The sequence below is a fragment of the Chlorocebus sabaeus genome, chromosome 3 (genome assembly GCF_047675955.1).
Source record: "Chlorocebus sabaeus isolate Y175 chromosome 3, mChlSab1.0.hap1, whole genome shotgun sequence".
Taxonomy (NCBI): Eukaryota; Metazoa; Chordata; class Mammalia; order Primates; family Cercopithecidae; genus Chlorocebus; species Chlorocebus sabaeus.
Genome location: NC_132906.1, coordinates 17,295,574 through 17,315,728, shown reverse-complemented (window position 1 = coordinate 17,315,728; position 20,155 = coordinate 17,295,574). Strand labels below are relative to the sequence as shown.

At 41.7% G+C, this 20,155-nt stretch overlaps 1 protein-coding gene across 1 annotated transcript in view; it reads right to left on the bottom strand.

Annotated features, from left to right (window-relative positions):
* The window catches only part of FREM2 (FRAS1 related extracellular matrix 2), a 183,003-nt gene extending 170,100 nt beyond the window's left edge, over window positions 1-12,903 (bottom strand). Inside the window, exons 1-2 of the mRNA XM_007960195.3 lie at window positions 7,428-12,903; window positions 2,153-2,242 (exon numbers count right to left, since the gene is read on the bottom strand). Coding sequence (XP_007958386.3) covers window positions 2,153-2,242; window positions 7,428-12,603 — 5,266 coding nt within the window. The 5' untranslated portion in view covers window positions 12,604-12,903. The remainder of the gene's footprint in view (window positions 1-2,152; window positions 2,243-7,427) is intronic.
* Window positions 12,904-20,155: the final 7,252 nt, after the last annotated feature.

The following is a 20,155-nucleotide window of genomic DNA, read 5'->3' as shown; positions in this document are numbered from 1 at the left end:
TATTTTATCGGGATGACTTATAGATATGCCTACTATCTCTGTATAGAGTAGATGACAATAAATCACTACAGCTAATTAAGTTTAAACAGTATTGCACTTCTCATTCAATCATTAGAACATTTATAAGGCAATGCAAAACTCCTAAAAAACATTTAAGAATCAGATTAAAACAATTTAGAGATATGAATGTGACTTTTTAATCTTGCAGGTCTCTGTGTTTATGCTGTCAAAGGACAGTTTTCTTATATCAGGGGAATTAAAGTAAATTCTATTCAACAGCTTGCCAAAATCTGCCTGAGCTCCACAGGTAATGTTATGCCAGTAAAGAGGAAGAGTGTAAAAAACAAAATCTGAAATGTTTATCTCTCACGTGAAACTATCTCTCTAAAAAGACTCCTAAAATGATACGTTCCTACTTCCATAGAGACAGTCTTTAGAGGCCTTGCCACATTTTCAGCAAATTCAGACATAAACCCAGCCTCTTCAGCTAGGCATTCTTCACTTAATATTTTGCACTTAGTATTTTGAAATATGATACTATAGAATGTTTTCCAAAATTGGAATAGAGACCAAAATTTTACAGTAAAGGCTACCATTCCACCCAGCTAAGGTAAAATAATGTGTGTGTGTGTTTGTGTATGAGCAAAAAAAGCAAAATATTTTACTAAAAAGTACAGGATATTTTAGTGTAATCACAGCCATTGAATTTGAAACTTTTTTTGGTAATTTTACAGAAAGTCACACTTTCGCTACTGAGGTTTATTCAGTCATCTTAAGAGATAAACATGGTGTTTTAAACCAATAACTTCATCCTTAAATTTTGATATAAGTTACACAGATTTGGATTATTTCAAGGTCTCAACAGTTAGTTACAATAGAATTTCCCATTTGAGCAGCAAGGTTCAAGAAGAAGTTTTTTTTTTTCAGAACTTTGTTTTATGCTAGGATCCCCTTCATCAACACGTAGAATACTAAACTATGATTGGTTACTCAAAAAATTAAAGGCACTCACATGATTGACTCTCTGATTTATAGCAGGAATCAAACATTTGAACCCAACTTAACACATTTTTTTTTTTGCCTCTCTGGCACACACTCAACAGTTGACATTTTTCAGAACTGTGATCATGTGGTGTCCAGTGATACTTGAAACAAATCATATGTAATCCTTCAAAAAACATGGAGGGTAAGGATGCAGTCTTTTTGAGATAGACGACATAATAGTGTGCCATTTTTAAAAAGCATCATAAGGAAACAGATAACAGAGTATGGATTATTTTTCTCCTCCCTCTTTCTTCTCTCTCACATACACCCTCAGTTCTGGTGTCCTATTCACACAACATGTGTACGTGGGGAGGTTATTTTGCTTCCCAAGAAAACATGCAAGAACAAAAACATCTTTATGAGCAATCTGAAAGTGACCAGTTTTTCTACTCGTCCACAGGGTTAGGAAGACAAGAGATCCAAAGCTGAATGAAGTATAAGTGGCAGGCAGTTCTGGGGGAGTAATGAGAATAATATCGCCCAAGAGACTTAGCTCAAAAGTCATATCCTATACTCTGAAGTATTTTTTGCACTTCACCAAGAAAAATTTTTAGCTGGACTAGGTCACAAAATCCCCCAAACTAAGAAAATCATTATAAGTCCTGAGATTGGTGAGATAAAACAGACATTAATTTACTACTGATTTCTTGGTGAATGCAACACATTATCCATCAGTATTAGCCCACACAGAACCCATGAGCAAATTAGGAAAAAACAGCTCCTTTGGGCAGCTATACCTGGGTGAGCACATGGCTATGAGTGGAACCACAGCTGAATTCCAACATCCTCTTACTGACTCAAGTAGGCAAACTCATGCAGGGTGTAATCTGAACAACTAGACATGGAGATCCTATTTATACAGATTTCTCTCTTCAGTGCTTTACAAATAGTAAGACAAAAGTAATATAACTAGAACTTTTATCTATAGCCGTCACATAGTAGGGTTGTGTCATAGTGAGATTGTAAAATTGTCTACAGCAAGTACCAGGTTAAATTTAGGTGATCATGAAATGCTACTTGATAAAGACTTCTTGTAATAATGTCATCAAAGAACAACCAAGAAAAGTCTCTCTCCTTGCTGTCAGTCCCAGGAGAGGGGAATACTTACCACCATCTTCAACTGCAAAATAGAACATATCACTTGTGGCATTAGCCCCTTCTCTTAAGACATAGCATATTTTCATGTCATCAATGTCAGCTAGAAAATAACCAAAAAACAAGATGATTAATTACCAGCGTAAAATTGATGATTCATTATGGTAAATTTTATTGACTATTAGTTTTCCTACAAACATGTTTAAATTCCTTTTTCCTCCTAAGAGAAACAGTGCTGTTTCATTTCTCAGATCTCTAAGCCCCTAGATTTCAGCTGTCCCATGGAAACCTGATCCCTTACACAGATAAATAGAGTGCAAGAGTTAGTTTACAATAATAGCAAGGTGTTGCCCCTCCCAGTGGTATTTGCATGTTCATGCACCAAAGGAATGACTATCTAAATATGGAATGTCAGGCACCATGACAGGTGGAAAGCAAGATATTTTGAGGCACGGCAGATTTCCTGGCACTCTTGAAATCACATCCTTTGCCTCCCTGTAGGGAACTGGCCCGCAGAGGACAGAGCTTTGCTCCCTGACACTGGCTAACTTTTCTTACTTTTTGTGCTGTAGCAGGCTATTTTTTCGTTCTCCAAAGTTTGAGAGAAAAAAATAGGATGATATTTTCAAAACATCACACACATTGAAATAACTGATGACTCCCCGTTGAGAACAAAAAAACATCTAATAAAAGTGGAAACAGGCCGGACACGGTGGCACATGCCTGTAATCCCAGCTCTTTGGGAGGCTGAGGCGGGTGGATCATATGAGGTCAGGAGTTCGAGACCAGCCTGGCCAACATGATGAAACCCTGTCTCTATTAAAAATTAGCCAGGCAGTAGTGGTGCATGTCTGTAATCCCAACTACTCATGAGGCTGAGGCAAGAGAATCGCTTGAGCCTGGGAGGCAGAGGTTGCAGTGAGCTGAGATTGCACCACTGCACTGTAGTCTGGGCAAGAGAGTGAGACCCTGTCTCAAAAAAAAAAAAAAAAAGTGGAAACCTTTATTCATAGCAGAAAGTTACATTGCCTCAGAAATGTTCCTTATGTTACTTCCTACTCTATCAAATTCACGTGCATACATTTGTTTTCATTACGAAGACACAATTTTTAAACTTACTCATCCATCTCACCAGTTCCTTTCCTTAATGATGCCACACATACAACATAATAAAAAAATATCATTTTGTTCTGTGATACTCGTAATAGATCATTAATTGATCTGGACTTTTCTAAGACTACATGAAGTCAAGATCATGGCTAAAAACAGCTATGACAATGATAGGTAATATTTATCTGTCTAGTGTGTGTTCTATGGTTTTCCATCTCCTAAAAGCTCTAGTAAGTTCATGCTATGGAATTCAAAGGCTTATATAGAAGACAATGGCTTTATGAAATGTTAATCTCAAGTAAGGCAAGGCATTACTTGAGATTAACGCCACAAATTTCTATAGCTCCACTTTACAAATGTAAAATGTGTGCTCCAGCCTGGCTCATAAAGTTTCAAAAGGTGAGTCATTATTAGGAATACTTGCAGAAGGGAAAATCTGATTTTATAGTTAATGGTACCTTCCTGCTAATAGAGGTATTTGGAGGTAAAACATGCCTAAGATGTTTGATTCCCTTAGCACTTCATTTCTCTTTTAAAACAAAATAGTTAATATAGAGATGGGGGCTCACTACATTGTCCAGGCTGGCCTCAAGCAATCCTCCCACATCGGCCTCCCAAAGTGCTAGGACTATAGGTGTGAGCCACCAAGCTGGGTCCCACCTTTCTAACTCTACTGTAACTTTCCACACTTTCTGCCTAGCTTCACTTTTATCTTTCTGTATGGTTATCTTTCCCAGTAGACTAAAAACTTCTGGGATTTTTTTTTTTCCTATCTTAACTTCCCACAGTTCTTTGCTTAGGATATTACAGCAGCAAAGGCGCAAATGTTTCTCAATTTAAAATGAAAGGGCTGAGTGGTAGATCACACTTGTATCTCTACCTTTGCATGTATGATGTTTCTGCCAGGGTAAGGACTGAAGCCTCTGCACAACTCTTTGCCTATATACTCCTATAATTCTTAATTTTATAACCTTCACTTTCTCAGTAAAAAAAAAAAAAAAAAGGCAGTAAACTCTGCCGACAACACATTTTTACCACAAGAACCACGACCTCTGGCCATGTGGGGAAGACCCCCTTCCAATATTCCCACCCCTTCAAATTGCATAAGAAAATCTAAAGGCTCTACCAGTACAAAAGGCTCTGTTTAGCATGCCCAGCATCTGTATCAATGTTTTCTTAAGCAAAATTTTAGTCGTTAAGGGATAGTTTCAAAGAAATAAATCCTCACTTCAAAACAGAATTTTAAGTACTTTTTAAAAATTTTTTCAGATAAAGAGAACATAAATGCAACTATATGGCACTCTGGTACCCAAATTTCCCTCTAAGCAGGGCATGTGTTATTGATTAGTTGGAACATACTATAACCTTTTATATTTTTCATATAACTAATTAATAATTCATGGTTCAAAAAGCAGCCTCTAAAAAAAGTAAGTAAAGACTTTCATTAGCATACTGGTATTCTAAAGGCACCTCTACAAATAACATAGACATACCACAAATGTATATAACGCCTAGCTTTCTTAAGACACAAAAGTAGTAGAAAGATAATCTGATAGCCAAAATGTAATCTTTTTAAAGCAAATATCTACGAATTATCTAGGTTTTCTTCTAGTTGCTAAATATACATTAAATTTATTTCAGTTTATCTACAAAAGTATTCCGTGAGTTTTTTGTTTGTTTGTTTTTAATTCTAAGTTCATTAACATGTCAGGCAACCACATCTGGTTCAAACTCTTTGAAGACATTTCTGCTTTCCTGAAACTGATTTATAAATTATCCCACAGAATATATCACTATATACTCACTGTAGGGAAGAAAAATCCAGGTACTTGAGACATGAATTTAGATCTGGATTGGGGGAAACAGGGGCAACTTGGGAAAGAGGTGAAGTTTGAAATAAATAAATGATATCCATAATTTACCTAATCATACATTGTTAACTTTTCATCAATTTGATAACTTTTAGAAAGGAATTAATTTTTTTCTTCTGCGAACCATTTAGTCAATCAATTTAGGGATAACCTTCTCTGGCCACCTGTGCTAAATTGACCTAATTCAATGCATTGAAAATCCATCAAAATATAGGTTTACCTTATCCCTTCATGACAAAGTAAAAACAAAAGCAAATAAAAGGACTGCATAGTCTTCACTCTAAGCACTGCTTTCATTTCTCCTACTGGAAGAAGAGCCATGGTAGCTTTCTGATGGCGCTTTCTCCATTTTTAAAATCACTTATCTAATCTCCATAAATAACAGCTATGAATCAAACTCTAGCCTTGACTTGTTCGAATGAGTGCTGTGTGATTAAATACCAACAGCTTCCCTAGTCAATATTTTGGTTTGTATTGGAATGTGCTAATTTTCCTTAAAAATTCTTAAAAAGTCACATCACATAATAAGCATAACTTCTCTAGATTTACAAAGATGATTAAAAATTAATCATGGTGACTCAAAGTCAGTAAGAGACAGAACAACTGCCTATAATGAAATAGCATAATTTTTAGAGTTCAAAATTTCAGAAATAATATTCTAATATTGTGAGCTGTTAGGCTGAGTCCACAGAATTTAAATTAATTCATTTGCCTGTCTCCATCAAAATAGTTCTTTTAAAAAATCTCTAAATCAGATTTCTTTTTCAGGTCAGAGGAGTAATTTGAAGAACCATTTTCTGTTATCTAATATATTCCTTTCATTCTCTTCCCTTTCCATGAAAATAAACCAGTGTAAGATGGCATGGCATCGCTAGCCTCAGAAAGCCTTCACATAAAAGTTTCCTACTGGTCTGGCATGACACTTGGCACTTTGAGGTTTTCCTGTCCCTGCAGGCCCTGGGATACATTCAGGCTTGTAGCCAAGAATCAGGAGGTTGGAGTGTGGAGCTATTTGCCAGCACCTAAAAGAGAGAAGCAGTTCACTTTAATACTGCATTTTGCTACATCCACGTTTATTAAAGCATTTGTTATCTATGAGTACAACACAGTTGCAGGAAAAGAACACCCCCATTGGGATGCCCTGGGGTTAAGCTCCATCTCTACCCATGGATCCCACATAGGAAAGATCTAGTGTCCATTCTGACATTGTGAGATTTTCATGAAAGCAACCCAAATCCCGCTGTAATGAAAGTTGCACGTTCTACAGAACAGAGTCCTGACTCCCAAGCCAGTATAGTGAATGGGCTTCTCCCTTCCCTCATTAAATGCATAGGACACTTGTCCTTTCTGCCCCAGATTGTGTCCACCCACAAAGGAAATTCAGGTTAGAAAAACCCTGTTGCCTAAAGACCGCAGGTGCCGGAGGCAACTGTTTTTTGTTACTGTGTTTGTAACGGGTCGGAGAGGAGGTTCACAATGATGAAATAATTTCCCCCTTCTACTATTAATCTTGTTTACATATCTTCATGTTCCCAATAATGAATTAGATGTATGTTTTGGTGATGAATATATTGTTATTCTATACAACTTTAAGTATTCTTTCCTTTTTCATGTATATCCCAGTAGCATGTCCTGTACATATGTATCATTGTTATAACTCTAGATAGCTGTTTATCACTTATGTCTCTCGATGAGTATTTGCCTGAGTCATGAAATATTATTAAAAATTTTAAAAATCGAAAAAGTAAACAAATGTAAACAAATCTTTTAGTTACAAAGTTCCTAACAACCAAAACTCTGTCAGAGCAATGCCCTTAAAATTTAATCAAAGTAACCTAAGTCTGAAGGCTTTTTTGGAATGGTAATTGATAATGACAGCACTGTGAATAAACAGTATTTAGAATGCACATCCTTCATTAAGGTACCAAAATGCTTCATGAACCACCTGCAGGATACAACACAGAGGATGCTCAGAGGATAGGTATGGCAAATGGAACAGAATTGGAAAGCCTGCTTCAATTTTAATTCACCAAAGTTCGCCCCCTGCTTCAGCAGCATATTCTTGCCACTTTCAAAATACATCAGTACTCCCTCTAATGAAGGTCACTGCGATGGGAGGTAGGACAAGAAGGGAGCTGTCATCCCAGGGAAGTGAGTCCCTGTATTCTCCCCATCCCCTTTGTTTCCTTCCCTTCTCTTGGACTCTAATTTGATGCTCTGTTTGTGAGGCTTTCAGGGAAGCCATATTCTCAGGAAGCAAGACCTGGAATGTCCTTTGATAACCAAGAAAAGAAACATGAAACATACCTTGTGTGAACTGTGCAATGCTGTGGTTGCCTTTGTCCAGGTTGAGGAGATATCCATGTTGAGGGGCCTCTGTCACAATAAACCTAAGAGAAATGTGTAGGCTGTCTCTGTCCTCCACTTTCAATATTTTGCTTGTGATCATGAATCCCAAGTGGCCAGTGGCTAGAGTGCGAAGTGTAGAGGCCCCCTTATTCACTGCGATTTGGGGGACACTGTTGTCAACAGCCAAGACCTGGATCTTCATCACTTGGGGTCTCCTTGTTTCAAATACTGTATCGGGAAAAACATAGAAGTCTGTATGTGTGCCATCAGTCACTGTGAAGGAGAAGCTATCTTCACTTGACTCGGTGCCATCATGTTTGTAGCTGATTAAGTTTTCATTCAAGTCTTGCTTGGTAAAAACCATGACAGGTCTGGTATTGTTGAATAGGAGATGGCCATGAATAGGCACCTGGGTGATAGTGAATTTCAGGAGTTTGTCAGGAGTATCTCTGTCTTCAACAGTGAGCTCAAAAGGAGTAATCAGCTTGTTTTCACTTTCACTAACGACCAGGTTGTGGATGGTGACCACTGGCTTTTTATTATCCACATCACTAATGGAGATACGGAATGTCCGAAAGACAGGGTTACGTCCATCGGTGACTTGAAACTCGAAACTGTCCATTTTCACTTCATCATCAGCTGTGTGGATGTAGTAGATTTTGTTTCCAGCCAGTTGCAGCTGAGTGAAAGATGTGATGGACACTCCAGGCTGATCTGTGCACTCCAGGTGACCTCGAATGGGGGCCCTGGTGATGGTAAAAACCAAGTTTTCATCAGGACTGTTCAAGTCACTAGTGCTTAGTAGGTCTGTTGTGAGAGTGACCTTGCCACCTTCTTTCAAGGACACTCCCTTACTTATCACATCAGGGAAGACAATGTCAATGCTCCCGATGGACACATAAAAGTAACGATCTATGAGGGGATTTATTCCATCAGTCACGTCAAATTTAATTAGGTCCCGAATGCCCTCTCGCCCCAAATGGACATACTGAATTAAGTTTCTGTCTACTTCATCCTGGGTAAAATTCATGCCCAGTGTGATATTTTCAAAGGCACCAGTAGGTTTTCGTCTCTGTAATAAGCCATGTCGTGGCCCATAACGAATAATATAAACCAAAGATTTGTCTTCTGAATCTAAATCTGTTGCCATTAATATTTTGTTGTTGATAATCTTGGTATCCCCAATTTCTATTTCTAGTCCATTATTGATAGTCATTCTGGGCGTCTCATCATCAACAGGGATAACTATAACGAGGACCATCTTTTCCACAGAGTGCTTCCCATCTGTTAGTTTAATCATAAAACTGTCTTCCTGGGTCTCAGAGTCATCATGCTCATAAATAATGCTGGAACTCTCTATGATCTGGTCCAAGGTGAAGCTTTCGACCAAAACCGTGCCATTAATTAGCTGATTCATGATGTGACCATGAGTGGGGAACTGGGTAATAGTGAAAGTTAAATCATCCAGGGGAACATCAGCATCAGCAGCATTGAGAATGGGTGTATCAATTACCAGACTCATGCCTTCCATCACCATAAATTCTCTCATAAACATCTCTGGCTGTTCGTCATTGGTGGGAATGATTACAATGGGGAAGAACTGTCTCTCTGAAAAGTTAATACCATCAGAACAACGAAAGATAAATCGGTCCTCCACAGGTTCCACCCCCTTATGGACACTCTGGACATAGTTTATGTGGCCCTGCCTGAGATCTTTCAAATTGAAAGCACTTATGGCAATCCCTGCTCTTGACTTCTCAGAGCCTGGTGCTGGAGAAATGTTTTCAACATAACCTGAAGTAGGTTGAATAACTATAGTACACAAGATGTCATCATTCAGGGAATCTATATCTTCAGCACTTATATGGACTGACGTTATAACACTTTTATCACCTTCCATTACTATCAACTGTTCACCTACAGTGATTTCTGGGGCCTGGCTATCAACAGGCAGGATGGTCACCCACATAGTAACTCCTTGGATAGTATTGCCACCAATTCTCCATTCTTGAGACATATCTGACAGACTCAGGTTAAAAGAATCCGCTTTAGGCAATAGGCCTATCTCTCCACTGGTGTGGGTATATACAACAGAGCCCTCCAAGATGTCCCTTTGAGTAAACTGCTCTGCTGGAATGCCATTGACCAAGATTTGCCCATACAAAGGTGGATCTTCCAAGAGGAAAGTCAACATCAAGTCATCAGTTTCCTCCCTGGTCCCCTTAATAACATTGGCAGTGACTTCAGTAGCCCCATTTTCTAAGACATCTAGATAGGACTCCAGAGTGCCAGTAGGATGACTCAGTACAGGCACTTCATCGTCCACTGGCCGGACATTCACTCTGAGAGTGATGGGTACCACATGATGTCTGTCGCTGACTTCCAAGGAGCAGCTATCAGTCAGGGACTTGTCCCCATTATGGGCATAGGAAACTCGGCCCTGTTTTATGTCCTCTAAGTGGAAGAGACCTCCTACATGCAGGATCTGTCCAGACACTCTCATGTGGCCGTGTTTGGGTGCCTGCGTGAGGGTGAAAGAGATATGGGCAACGTCAGTGTCTACATCATTCACGTGCAACTCTGTCTCACTCAGGATGTGGTGACCCTTCTCCTGAATAGTGAAGCCGGTGTTGAGGATCTCAGGTGGCTGGTTGTCCACAGGCTGCAAGTAAAGAGTAAAGGTGCCTGGAGCCACATTCCCAGCTCGGTCTTCCACCTGGAACTGGAACTGGGCCACTCGAGTAGCCACACCTAATTCTTGACCTGGGGGTCTGTAAGCAATTTTATGATGATTGATCTGGGCTTGGGTAAAATGGGTCACCACGACTGAGGGGTTGTCAGTCAGGACCAAGGTACCCAGTGGGGCTGGCGAGTGGTTTTCATCTGTGTCTGTGGGGGGCTGAGTCACTGTGTAACGCAGTTCTCGGTCATCTGTGTCTAGGTCAGTGTAGCGCAGCCACTTCTTCCTCAGTGGTGTGAGCTGGGATTCCTGTACCACCATACGAAGGGGACAGCCACTGCCCAGCTCTGGAGGGAGGCGATCCACAGGATGGATACGTATCACAAACCGCTGTAGCCCGGACTGATTAGGAGGGTCATGGTTATCCTGGACTCTAAATGTGAACTGGTCTGTGACTGGCCCAGTACTATGGGGCCCGGAGTGTCTATAGAACAGCCTGCCCTCTGTTATGTCCTGCTGCTGCCACTCTGTCACTGTTCGCTCATAAAACGCTCCCTCCTTCCTCCAAAGGCCTCTGAGAAGCTCCTGCTTCTCATGGGGAGGGTGAGCTTGGCGGAGAAGCAGATGTCCCGTAGTTAAGAAGGGTGACTCCAGCACAAAAAGCAGCAGAGAATCATCTGAATCCATGTCAGTTGCACTCAGGGAAAGAGGCAGGATGGGCACTGTTTCACCCTCTGCCAGTGTCAGCCCTGTGTTGGCATTGAGAACAGGTGGCTGGTCATCCACAGGCACTAAGGTGATGGGGAACAGAAACTGTACCTGGTGCCTGCCTCCTCCATCCACCATGCGAAGCACCAGGTTGTCGCTAAGTGAGCCGTCTTTGTCATCATGCTGGTAGACCACCTGGCCAGCTGCCAGCTCAGCCACTGTAAAGCTCTTGGGAGCAGAGCTGCCACTGGAAGCACCCAGAAGGACAAGGTGACCATGCCGGAGCCCAGCCACCACCTCTAGCCGCACTGCTTCTAGGTCATCCTCATCGCTGATGACCAAGTTTTGTGGACCACTGCCTGCAGGGCCTGTGAGGGGCCGAGACTGACCCTCATAGAGAATAAGACCGGTATTCCGGGTGACCACCGGAGCCATTGTGTTCATGGGCTTCACCACTACCATGAAGGCAAAAGGGTCTGAAGCTGCTCCTTCTAGATCCACTACCTCCAATTCCAGTTCAAAGAGACGCTCCTGGTCAGAGTCTTCAGAGGGGGGCTGGTAGGCAATCTTCAGGAGCCGCAGATCCCTCTGAGTGAAGGAGGAAAGGGGCAGGCTGCGATCATCGGTGCTCACCAAGTAGCCCTGGCCAGGCTGGAATGGAGAAGTAAGGTTGAAGATCAACAGGTCGGGGGGAGACTCAGCATCCTCGGCTGCTAGCATGTCTGGGGTCAGGGCCGTCAGTACAAACTGGTCCACCTCCATCATCATCATGGCCACGAAACTGGGCTTGGGTGCCGTGTTCTCGGCCCCTCCTCGGATCCTCACCAGAACCTGGAAGTGCTCGCGTTTCAAAGCAGGGCTGCCCACAGGAGCCCCTCGTGAACGCAGCTCCACCACCAGGGGCATCCAGTCCCTGTTTGGTGAACGACTGGCGGCTGTGTGGCGATAGCGCACGCCTAGTTCCTGGAAAGCTTTGCAGTCCATCAGGAGAGGCTCCGGAGCGCCTCCCTCTCGGGCTCCTCCGGGGACCTGCGGGTAGTGGAGGAGCTCTCCATAGCGAGGCAGCGCGCCCAAGCCGGACAGGATGCCTACGCGGCACTCCTCTGTCTCAGGCTGGTAGGCGAACTCCAGGCTCCGCGCGTCCAAGGCATTGCTGGTCCCCAGCAGTTCTTCCACTACCAGAGGCAAATTCCGAGTCACAACCTCCAGCTGGGTGAAGACCACCTCCACCTCCAGTACCAGTGGTAGCACTACCGCCCCTCCGAGCGCGTCGTAGCGCAGCTGCAGCCGGACGCGGTCCCGAGACGGGCTGCGCGCGCCCAGGTGAGAGTAGCGCACCTCGCCAGGGCCAAAGTCGCACGGGAAGCGCTTGGGACTCAGGCGGCCCGGTCGCTGGGCCAGTGCGTCGTTGTCTAGTACCGAAACCGCGCAGCGGTCCCCGGGCTGCACCTGCAACACCAGGTCATGCAGGGGATCCAGCCAGACTTCACGGCCGAAAGGCACCCGGAGTCCGCGGTTCGCCAGCACTATGGCCTCCTCAGCAGGGACCCCTGCAGCCCCCGCGAGACCAGGGGACAGCAGCGCCCTGCCAAAGGCAGCGGGCTGTGCCGGGACGCGGCTTACCAGTGACAGGAGAAGCAGCAGCAGCAGCAGCAGCAGCCGGGGCGGCGGTGGCGGTCCTGGCTGTAAGCTGGTGGAGTTGCCTGTCCGGCGCGAGGATAACCCGGGAGTCCCGGCTGCGTACATGGTCCGGGTGTTCGGGCTTGGACAGGTCAGCCTGAGAGCATGCGAAGTCAGTCCCGGGACAGACAACAAGAGACACCGCCGGGAAGTGCCAGGAACTCCGCGCGCTGCCTGCGGGGTCCTCCTGTAGCCGGGGGTGGGCCAGAAGGATGGCAAAGTTGCGAGGCGCCGTCCGGGCTGGAGCCGCAGCCGAGGAGCCTAAGTCTTCCTAGCCCGTCCAGTTCCGCCGCTCGCGACTCTGTCGCGCGGAGTATTGAATCCCTCCACTTCTACTTTCCAGGTCCCCGGACCCTGGGCTTTGAGGGAAATCCCTCCCCTCGCACCCCCTTGCTCCAGTCCTCCTAGGAGGCCAATCGTTGGTCGGGGGAGGAGGCGCGGAGCTGAGGGTTGGGTAGTAATTTCTGCCAATCAGGTCTTAGAGGCCGAGGCGGGGAAACTGCCGGGAGGGGAGGAGATAGAGGCGCAACAGGTTGTCTTGGTAGTGAGGGGAGAAGTGGTCCGGAGTTGCCCACCCCTGCTTGCGCTTCGCTCCGGGCTGCTATTAATAGATCTGGTACTCCAGCAGAGAAGCCGGAACGCATTGCTCTCCTGGATTCACTTCATCTGCCGGCGACCAAGGGTTACCCATTTTAGCCACCCCACACTCCTCCGCCCTGTTCAGTGAAATCCCGCGCAGGGCATGGCCATTTCTCAAGGAAACGTGCACAACCAGGGGAAAGTTAGACGCAATGCTTTTTGAGTTTGAAGCGATACCCAGAGCATTTGAGAAGAAATTCTGGGGCATATTTGCAAAAGAACAGCTGGAATTAAAAGCCATAGCTAGACCAGGTTGCACTCCAGCCCAGCCCCCTTCGGGGCGCCCCCACGCTGCCTTCTCCTCGTAAATTACAATGGGCACAGTCCTCTGATTGGTGAGTTTTTAACAAGCCCCTCCTTTGCAACCAAGGTTCACAGAGTAAAAGGAAAAAAGAGGATTTGGAATGCGTGAGAAATGCAGTCTGATCAGAATCGCTAGTCTTGCACCAAAGAATAAATTCTAGGGAATGTGGCCCCAGGCTTTCCCAAATCCGACTCTGTTAGGGTAGCTGTCATTAAAGACGTTCCTGTTCTCTTCGCAGTAATTAGACCAAGCACAAACTAAACCTACTTGTCAGCATCACATTTCTTTGCATGCCACGAAAACTGATAAATATCCGGAGGGCACACTAAAATAGTTTAGCTCCCATTTCAGCCAGCAGGTTTTGAAGTCAGAGCTTGAGCTCTTCCTGCCCCCTTGTGTTTGTTTGGTTTCAGTAGTGTGTAGATTCCCTTTCTAACAGGTTTTCTATCAACTCCCCTCCCCCCTCAAAAAAGACTCCTTATAATTTAAACGTAACCATTTTCGGATTGGCTCCTAAGCAATCATAGTCAGAATGTTTTATTTAGGATAATATTATTTTTTTCTCCACTAATGCAAATCTGATTGCTAACAGGAGCATAGAATTGGAGTAATAGTCATAATTGCCCTTTTCCTGCTCCAAGGGATTTTGAACTTGGAAAAGAGAGACATATAAGAAACTGTCAATGCCTTTTTACTTTTCAGTCTAAATTGAAGCTAGAAGGTGCCTATGGGAGTAATTTCTGTAAGAAATGCCTATCCTTTTAACCCTTTGTGTTTTCAGCTTGAGCTCCTTCAGATCAGGATTTTGATCCTTGCTTGACATAGTTGCAGCTATTTTCCAGGCTGCAGCACAAACTCTGTACGTAAGTATGGCTGGGAGATGCCAGATTCCTCTCCATGAAACCTACTGAGTGGTGTCTGTCTCCAGGAGTCAAAGACAGGAAGTTCTGAAATCTTTCAAAAAGAAGCAAGAGATCAATTTAAAGGAGTCACTCATCCAAGCAAATGTGCAAGCAAGCAAACAGGTAACATTTAGTTAATTAAATATTAATTAAGATTTTTCTGTGTGCTCTGCATTGTTGGAGGGGCTTTTAACTACTACTTAGAAATTGATGGATACGTTTCACAATTTATTACAAAATGAGTATCCAGGAACATAGAAGGGATGTGGCCCTTACTTTAAATGCATCAGAAAATCCCCCATGTAACTCTTTACCAATTTCCTATTTGCTTTGTCATTATTATTTTATAATTTATTATGATTATTTATTATTGCATACAGAATTCAAATTACGGAAACATGGGGGGAAATTCTGCTATTCCCTGTTCCAAATTAGAACAAATAAGATGCCAATTAAACTAGAAAATCAATTTCAGAACACGGCTGTTTTTATAGTATATTTCAAATTCTGGTGGTGTGTTTGTATGGAAAAATGTCGTCTGGAAGCAAAGTGGCCCTTACCCAGGCATTGTGACCCTGGGTAAATTCTGAGCAGAACCAGACTAACAGCTTGACCCTTGATGCTTCTTAGTGGCTCCAGGGTTTTCCTTTCTTTCTTTTAAAGTCCAGCTCTGTTTGACTTGCAAGCAATGATAAGATCAGCATTTGAAGTATGGTAGTGTGCCTCAAGGGCAGAGTTCAATATTTTGTTTCATGGTAAGAAAAATACAGGACCACATTTATTTTTACATAGCCTAAGGAAATCAATAAACTATAATCTTTCTGACTTTTTAATTTAGTCTGCCTTGATTGAAGTGATAGAATGATTCTTTAGAGATCATTATTATTTTTTGGTAAATGTCTTAGTTATTTGTTTCGTAAATCAAATAGAAGGTAACACAGACTATCATTTGCCTAAATATATTTTGCATTGATGATCATTGATAAAACAGTGAGATGTCAAATTTTCATTTGAGAGCAAATATTATTGATGAAGATCATCTCTGTTTAGGGTCATAGCTCAGTGTTAAAAGATATGAACGCTTAAAATAGCAAGAATTATTATTTTACAGTCAGCATTCTCAATATCACTCAATATCATGACGAATAAGTTAGCAAATGTGATTTTTTCTTTTTTTACAAAATTCGAGCTTTTCACTTCTTACTTTCTTAAACCTTATAATGCTTCCAATACATACCATGGGCAAAACATTCCTGAAAATACATTCTTAAATTTGTTTACTACTTTACAGTCACACCAAAATGTTTTCTCATATCAACTTAAAGTTAAAATTATTGATTGCTAAAACTCATAGACTAAGCACTAGAGAACTTGTTTTCTAAAATAAAGGAAGCAATGTAATTAATCTGTGATTCAGGCAAGATATTTAGGTGGAAATACGATGGTAGGTCTAGGACTGGAGATCAGACTGGAACTAAAAACACATCTAGTTAAATTTTGAGAATTATAGTTTTCATTATATAGTTTATTTCGTTTTCCTTATGCTTCTCCACTGGATCATAATTTTCTAATAGAGAAGATTGCCTCATAGACACTTTAAAAATACTTACAGATGAATTATTGAAGCTTCTTGTGAAACATCCTTATTCATTCTCAACAAATGTTTATTCTTCATTGGCATCAAAACCATAGTTTGACTATAAGCACAAAACTTCACCGATTTCAGAGCAGCACTGAGGGGTGAGGACAAACAGATATGGACTCATTAACCAAGAGTTGGGTTCCAGTAGTGGTTCTGACATCCACTAAACTGTGACTTGTAGCAACCCTCTTTATGTTTTCCAACTATAGTCTTCTCAACTGTAGAACAAGAGAAGCAGTCTTTGTGGACAAATTCCCTTTTGGTTTTAATATGCTTGTGGCATAAGACCAAATTTATGGAAGACCTGCTATTTTGCTTCCTCATGTCCCTTGGCCATTGGCTATAGGTCTCATTCTTGCCAGAAAGACGATTAATAAAAATACGTCACTGCTACTAGGTCAGAAAACGTAGAACTCAAATTCATGCCCCTTGCCAATGGCTCAATTGTTTCTGCCTAAAATATACAGAACAACATTTGTATTAATTGACATGGACAGCTTAAATACAACATCTCTAAGTAATTATTTTTAAATAAAAAATGAAATAAAAGTCTAGAAATGCAAAACTTAATTAAACTCATCATAAGGATAGGTGAATTTTCAAGGTGAATTTATTATTGAGTGACACTTGGCTTTACAAGTGCCCAGACTTTCCAAACAAAGCTATGTTCAGATGGGAGTCTATCTGGGTAAGAAGAAAGAGCACTGGACTAGAAGCCAGGAAATCTGTTTTGAAACTGGCCATTCCGTTTGCTTGCTTGAAGCTCAGGACCAATTACTATAATCATCTCTGAAAATGTGTAATTGAGGAGAAGGTCATTTATATACAAATATAAAATGTATATGTATTTATGTATAGGTATATATGCAAAGTGGAAATGAGGAGAAAGGATCATTGTTTTCAAACATGTTTCTCTCTTTTCTCTCTTTCTCTGTGTGTGTATTTTCTAGATTTATTTCTTATTATTTAAATTAAAGATTAGAATGTTTCATTATAATAAATGATAATATACCTATCAATTATATCTATTAGTTGTTATTAGTTTTCATTTCTTATCTGTATTTCCATTCTTTCTAGTTGCTTCATCTTTGATTACAATTATGCTTAATTTTTCTCATCTGTAGAATAGCAATCTCCCTTAACAAAGATAGCCCCTCAATCTTTGCACACATCTCTGTTTGTCAGAATCCTGTGAATAATCTATATCTGCTTCTTCAACTTTTTCATCAAACTGACTCATGAACCTTCTATAAGGTGATGCTTACGTCACAAGTTACCTTGACCACAACTCCTATCTCTCTCTCCAGTCCATCAAGTTTGGGAAAATCTGTTTCCACAGTGTATCTTACAACTGTCTTGTCTTTCCACTACTGTCTGTCATTATCCTAGCTCAGTTCACCATTATTTTTCATCCAAGTTTCTTTGAATTATAGACTCTCATTGCTTATTGAATGAAACTCATTCTCTTCATCTTTACAATCTTTACATTCCATAACTCATTCTCTTCATCTTTGCATTTCATATTAAACTACAGAATTTTTTTTGAACACACTGACTGTCTTGCTTCTAGACCTTTCCTCATCTCACATGTTTTTACCTTTAATTTTTGGTTCACTCTGCTCTTCTATTTTTTTTTTTCTGTAACATGATCCCCGTCTGTCCTTGGGAATCAGTCAGCCTTACAGACCATTTATTACTTCCTCATTTCATATTAGAGGAAACAGAGACAAGGAGGTTAAGACCTGGGAATCGAGCTGGAAAGAATGAGAGATTCCTGATTCCAAGGACTGGTGTCTATATCCTTCATTATGGACAGTTTGACCTGCAAGGATGATGTCGGATCCTTCCTTTTCCATGGAATCTTTGTCATCTATGCACTTTAACACAAACTGTGCAACTTTTAATTGTTTCTCACCACCTTCTTCCTTTTGCACCAACTCCATTGTATATTTCTCATGTGAGGCCACTCTCTGCTACCATAAGCTGTGTTACACTTGCCTGTGTTCTTGTGCCCTTTACTACTTTGAAAGCATCTTGAGCTTACAGACTGCATCTTGCTCATCCTTTAACTCCATAAAATCCTTAATAAACACAGGTCACATTAAATTAGATTACAGTTTATTCTTTCTCAAGTACTTTCAGTTTAAATAAAACTCAGTCAGATCTCACAACAGCTTTGTGAGGGAACCAAGCATATTATTCAGTTTTCTTAGTAACAATCAACAGAAACTGACTTTGGCTGAATTAAGCAATAGAGAAATGAAAATATATTGAATAGTTCCCATAATTCCTGGAAAGACTCAGGATCTGGGAAGATTGAGCATAAAGATCAAAACAAATGAACAGGAACCAAAAGCTGAGGCCACTCCAAGTAATGGCCTGGTGGGTATGCACTGTGGTCTCTGCTGGACACTGGGCCCTACAGTGACACCCCTGCTCTAGCCAGCACCTGATATGAGTCAGCAGCCCTGAAGCCTCTGTCTGTCTCTGTTGCTCTTGGACTCTGTATGTCACTGCAGCCACTGACCAAATAAACCTTTCTCTGTCACTGGGTATTCAAAAGTCTAAGTAGGATGGTATTATTCAAGCTTAAGTCATAGGCCTATGCCCTGGTTGCCCAAGACACAGGGGAATGAGGAGTGAGTGTTGGCCTTTTAGACTCCTATTGTTGAGTGGCTCCCCTACCACTAAGAATCCTACTATGGCAGTTTCTCACCTCATGGTGGAGGAGAGGTTTACATTCAGGGGAGCTGAACAAAACCAAGGCTCATTGTAACGGGACAAGTATAAGCATTAGCATTTTATATTTGAGGAAACTGAGACATCACAGTGTTCAGTAATTTTTACAAGTTTGCATAAGTGTGGATGAAGTTAGAATTAAATAAATTAGTTAGATAAAATTAAAGGAATTGGAATTTAAGTAATCTAACTACTACTTTGCTGCTGGTCTGTTCTTTCTTTTCCAAAATTATATGACAAAAATAACTTTTTCTTTTTTTGAGATGAAGTCCTGCTCTGTCGCCAGGCTGGAGTGCAGTGGTGCAATCTCAGCTCACTGCAACCTCCGCTTCTTGGGTTCAAGTAATTCTCCTGCCTCAGCCTCCCGAGTAGCTGGGACTACAGGCACACGCCACCATGTCCAGCTAATTTTGGTATTTTTAGTAGAGACAGTGTTTCACCATGTTGACCGTGATGGTCTTGATTTCTTGACCTTGTGATCCACCCACCTTGGTCTCCCAAATTGCTGGGATTACAGATGTGAGCCACCGCACCCGGCCTGTTCTTTCTTTTACATCCTGAAATACACCAGTTTTTACTTTCAAGAAAATTTGGCGAATCCTTCCTACTCTTTTCTTATGCAGAGAAGGGGTGACTGAGGACTTGGGCAAGGAGAAAAGTTCCTTGTAGCCTTATCTTCTGACAGGCTTTGGAGGTGAGAATTACAGGATGTGCACAATTGGGAACCTACTCTATCTACACAGTTGTGAAAACCCTTCATATTGAGGAAAGTCATAAAGGGAAGAGGGAAGGGAGGAAGGCCGGGTCATCATGGCTGCAAAGATCTGAGCTGAGCCAGCAATAAACACTCAGTTGGCCTGAGTTTCAGCATGAAAGGCTTGACTTGCTTCCCTTTAAAGTAGTTAAGTTTTCCCAAGCATCTGACAATGCCATTGGTTAAGATCTTTTTGAAGCCAATGATCCTGGGGCATTAATATTCCTGGATTTTTCACCTGTAAGTTTCCAAACAAAACTTAGTACAAAGGAAAATTTAAACACAGTTTAAACAAGAGATCACTGCTCAGCTGAGCCCAGAAAAACTAAACAAAGAACAAATAAGGAAAAAAAAGTCATCTTACCGAAATTTACATTACAAATTTTTTAAATGATGAGATAATTTCTGTGGGTTCCTTGCAGCAATCCTATTTTTGAGTCTTATTAACAGGCCTCCACTGTAATACCCATAATGTCCTTGGGAGATGCAATGTGGCATTTGACAAAAGACCCTCTGAGGTAGAATGTTCTCTCCTTTCTACTTCTAACTTCAATGAAGTTTTGTAAAGCAGAGTAATCTAAGGGATATGACTTACATTTAGAAAGAAAATTGAATTTTAATATGAGGCTAATAGTGCA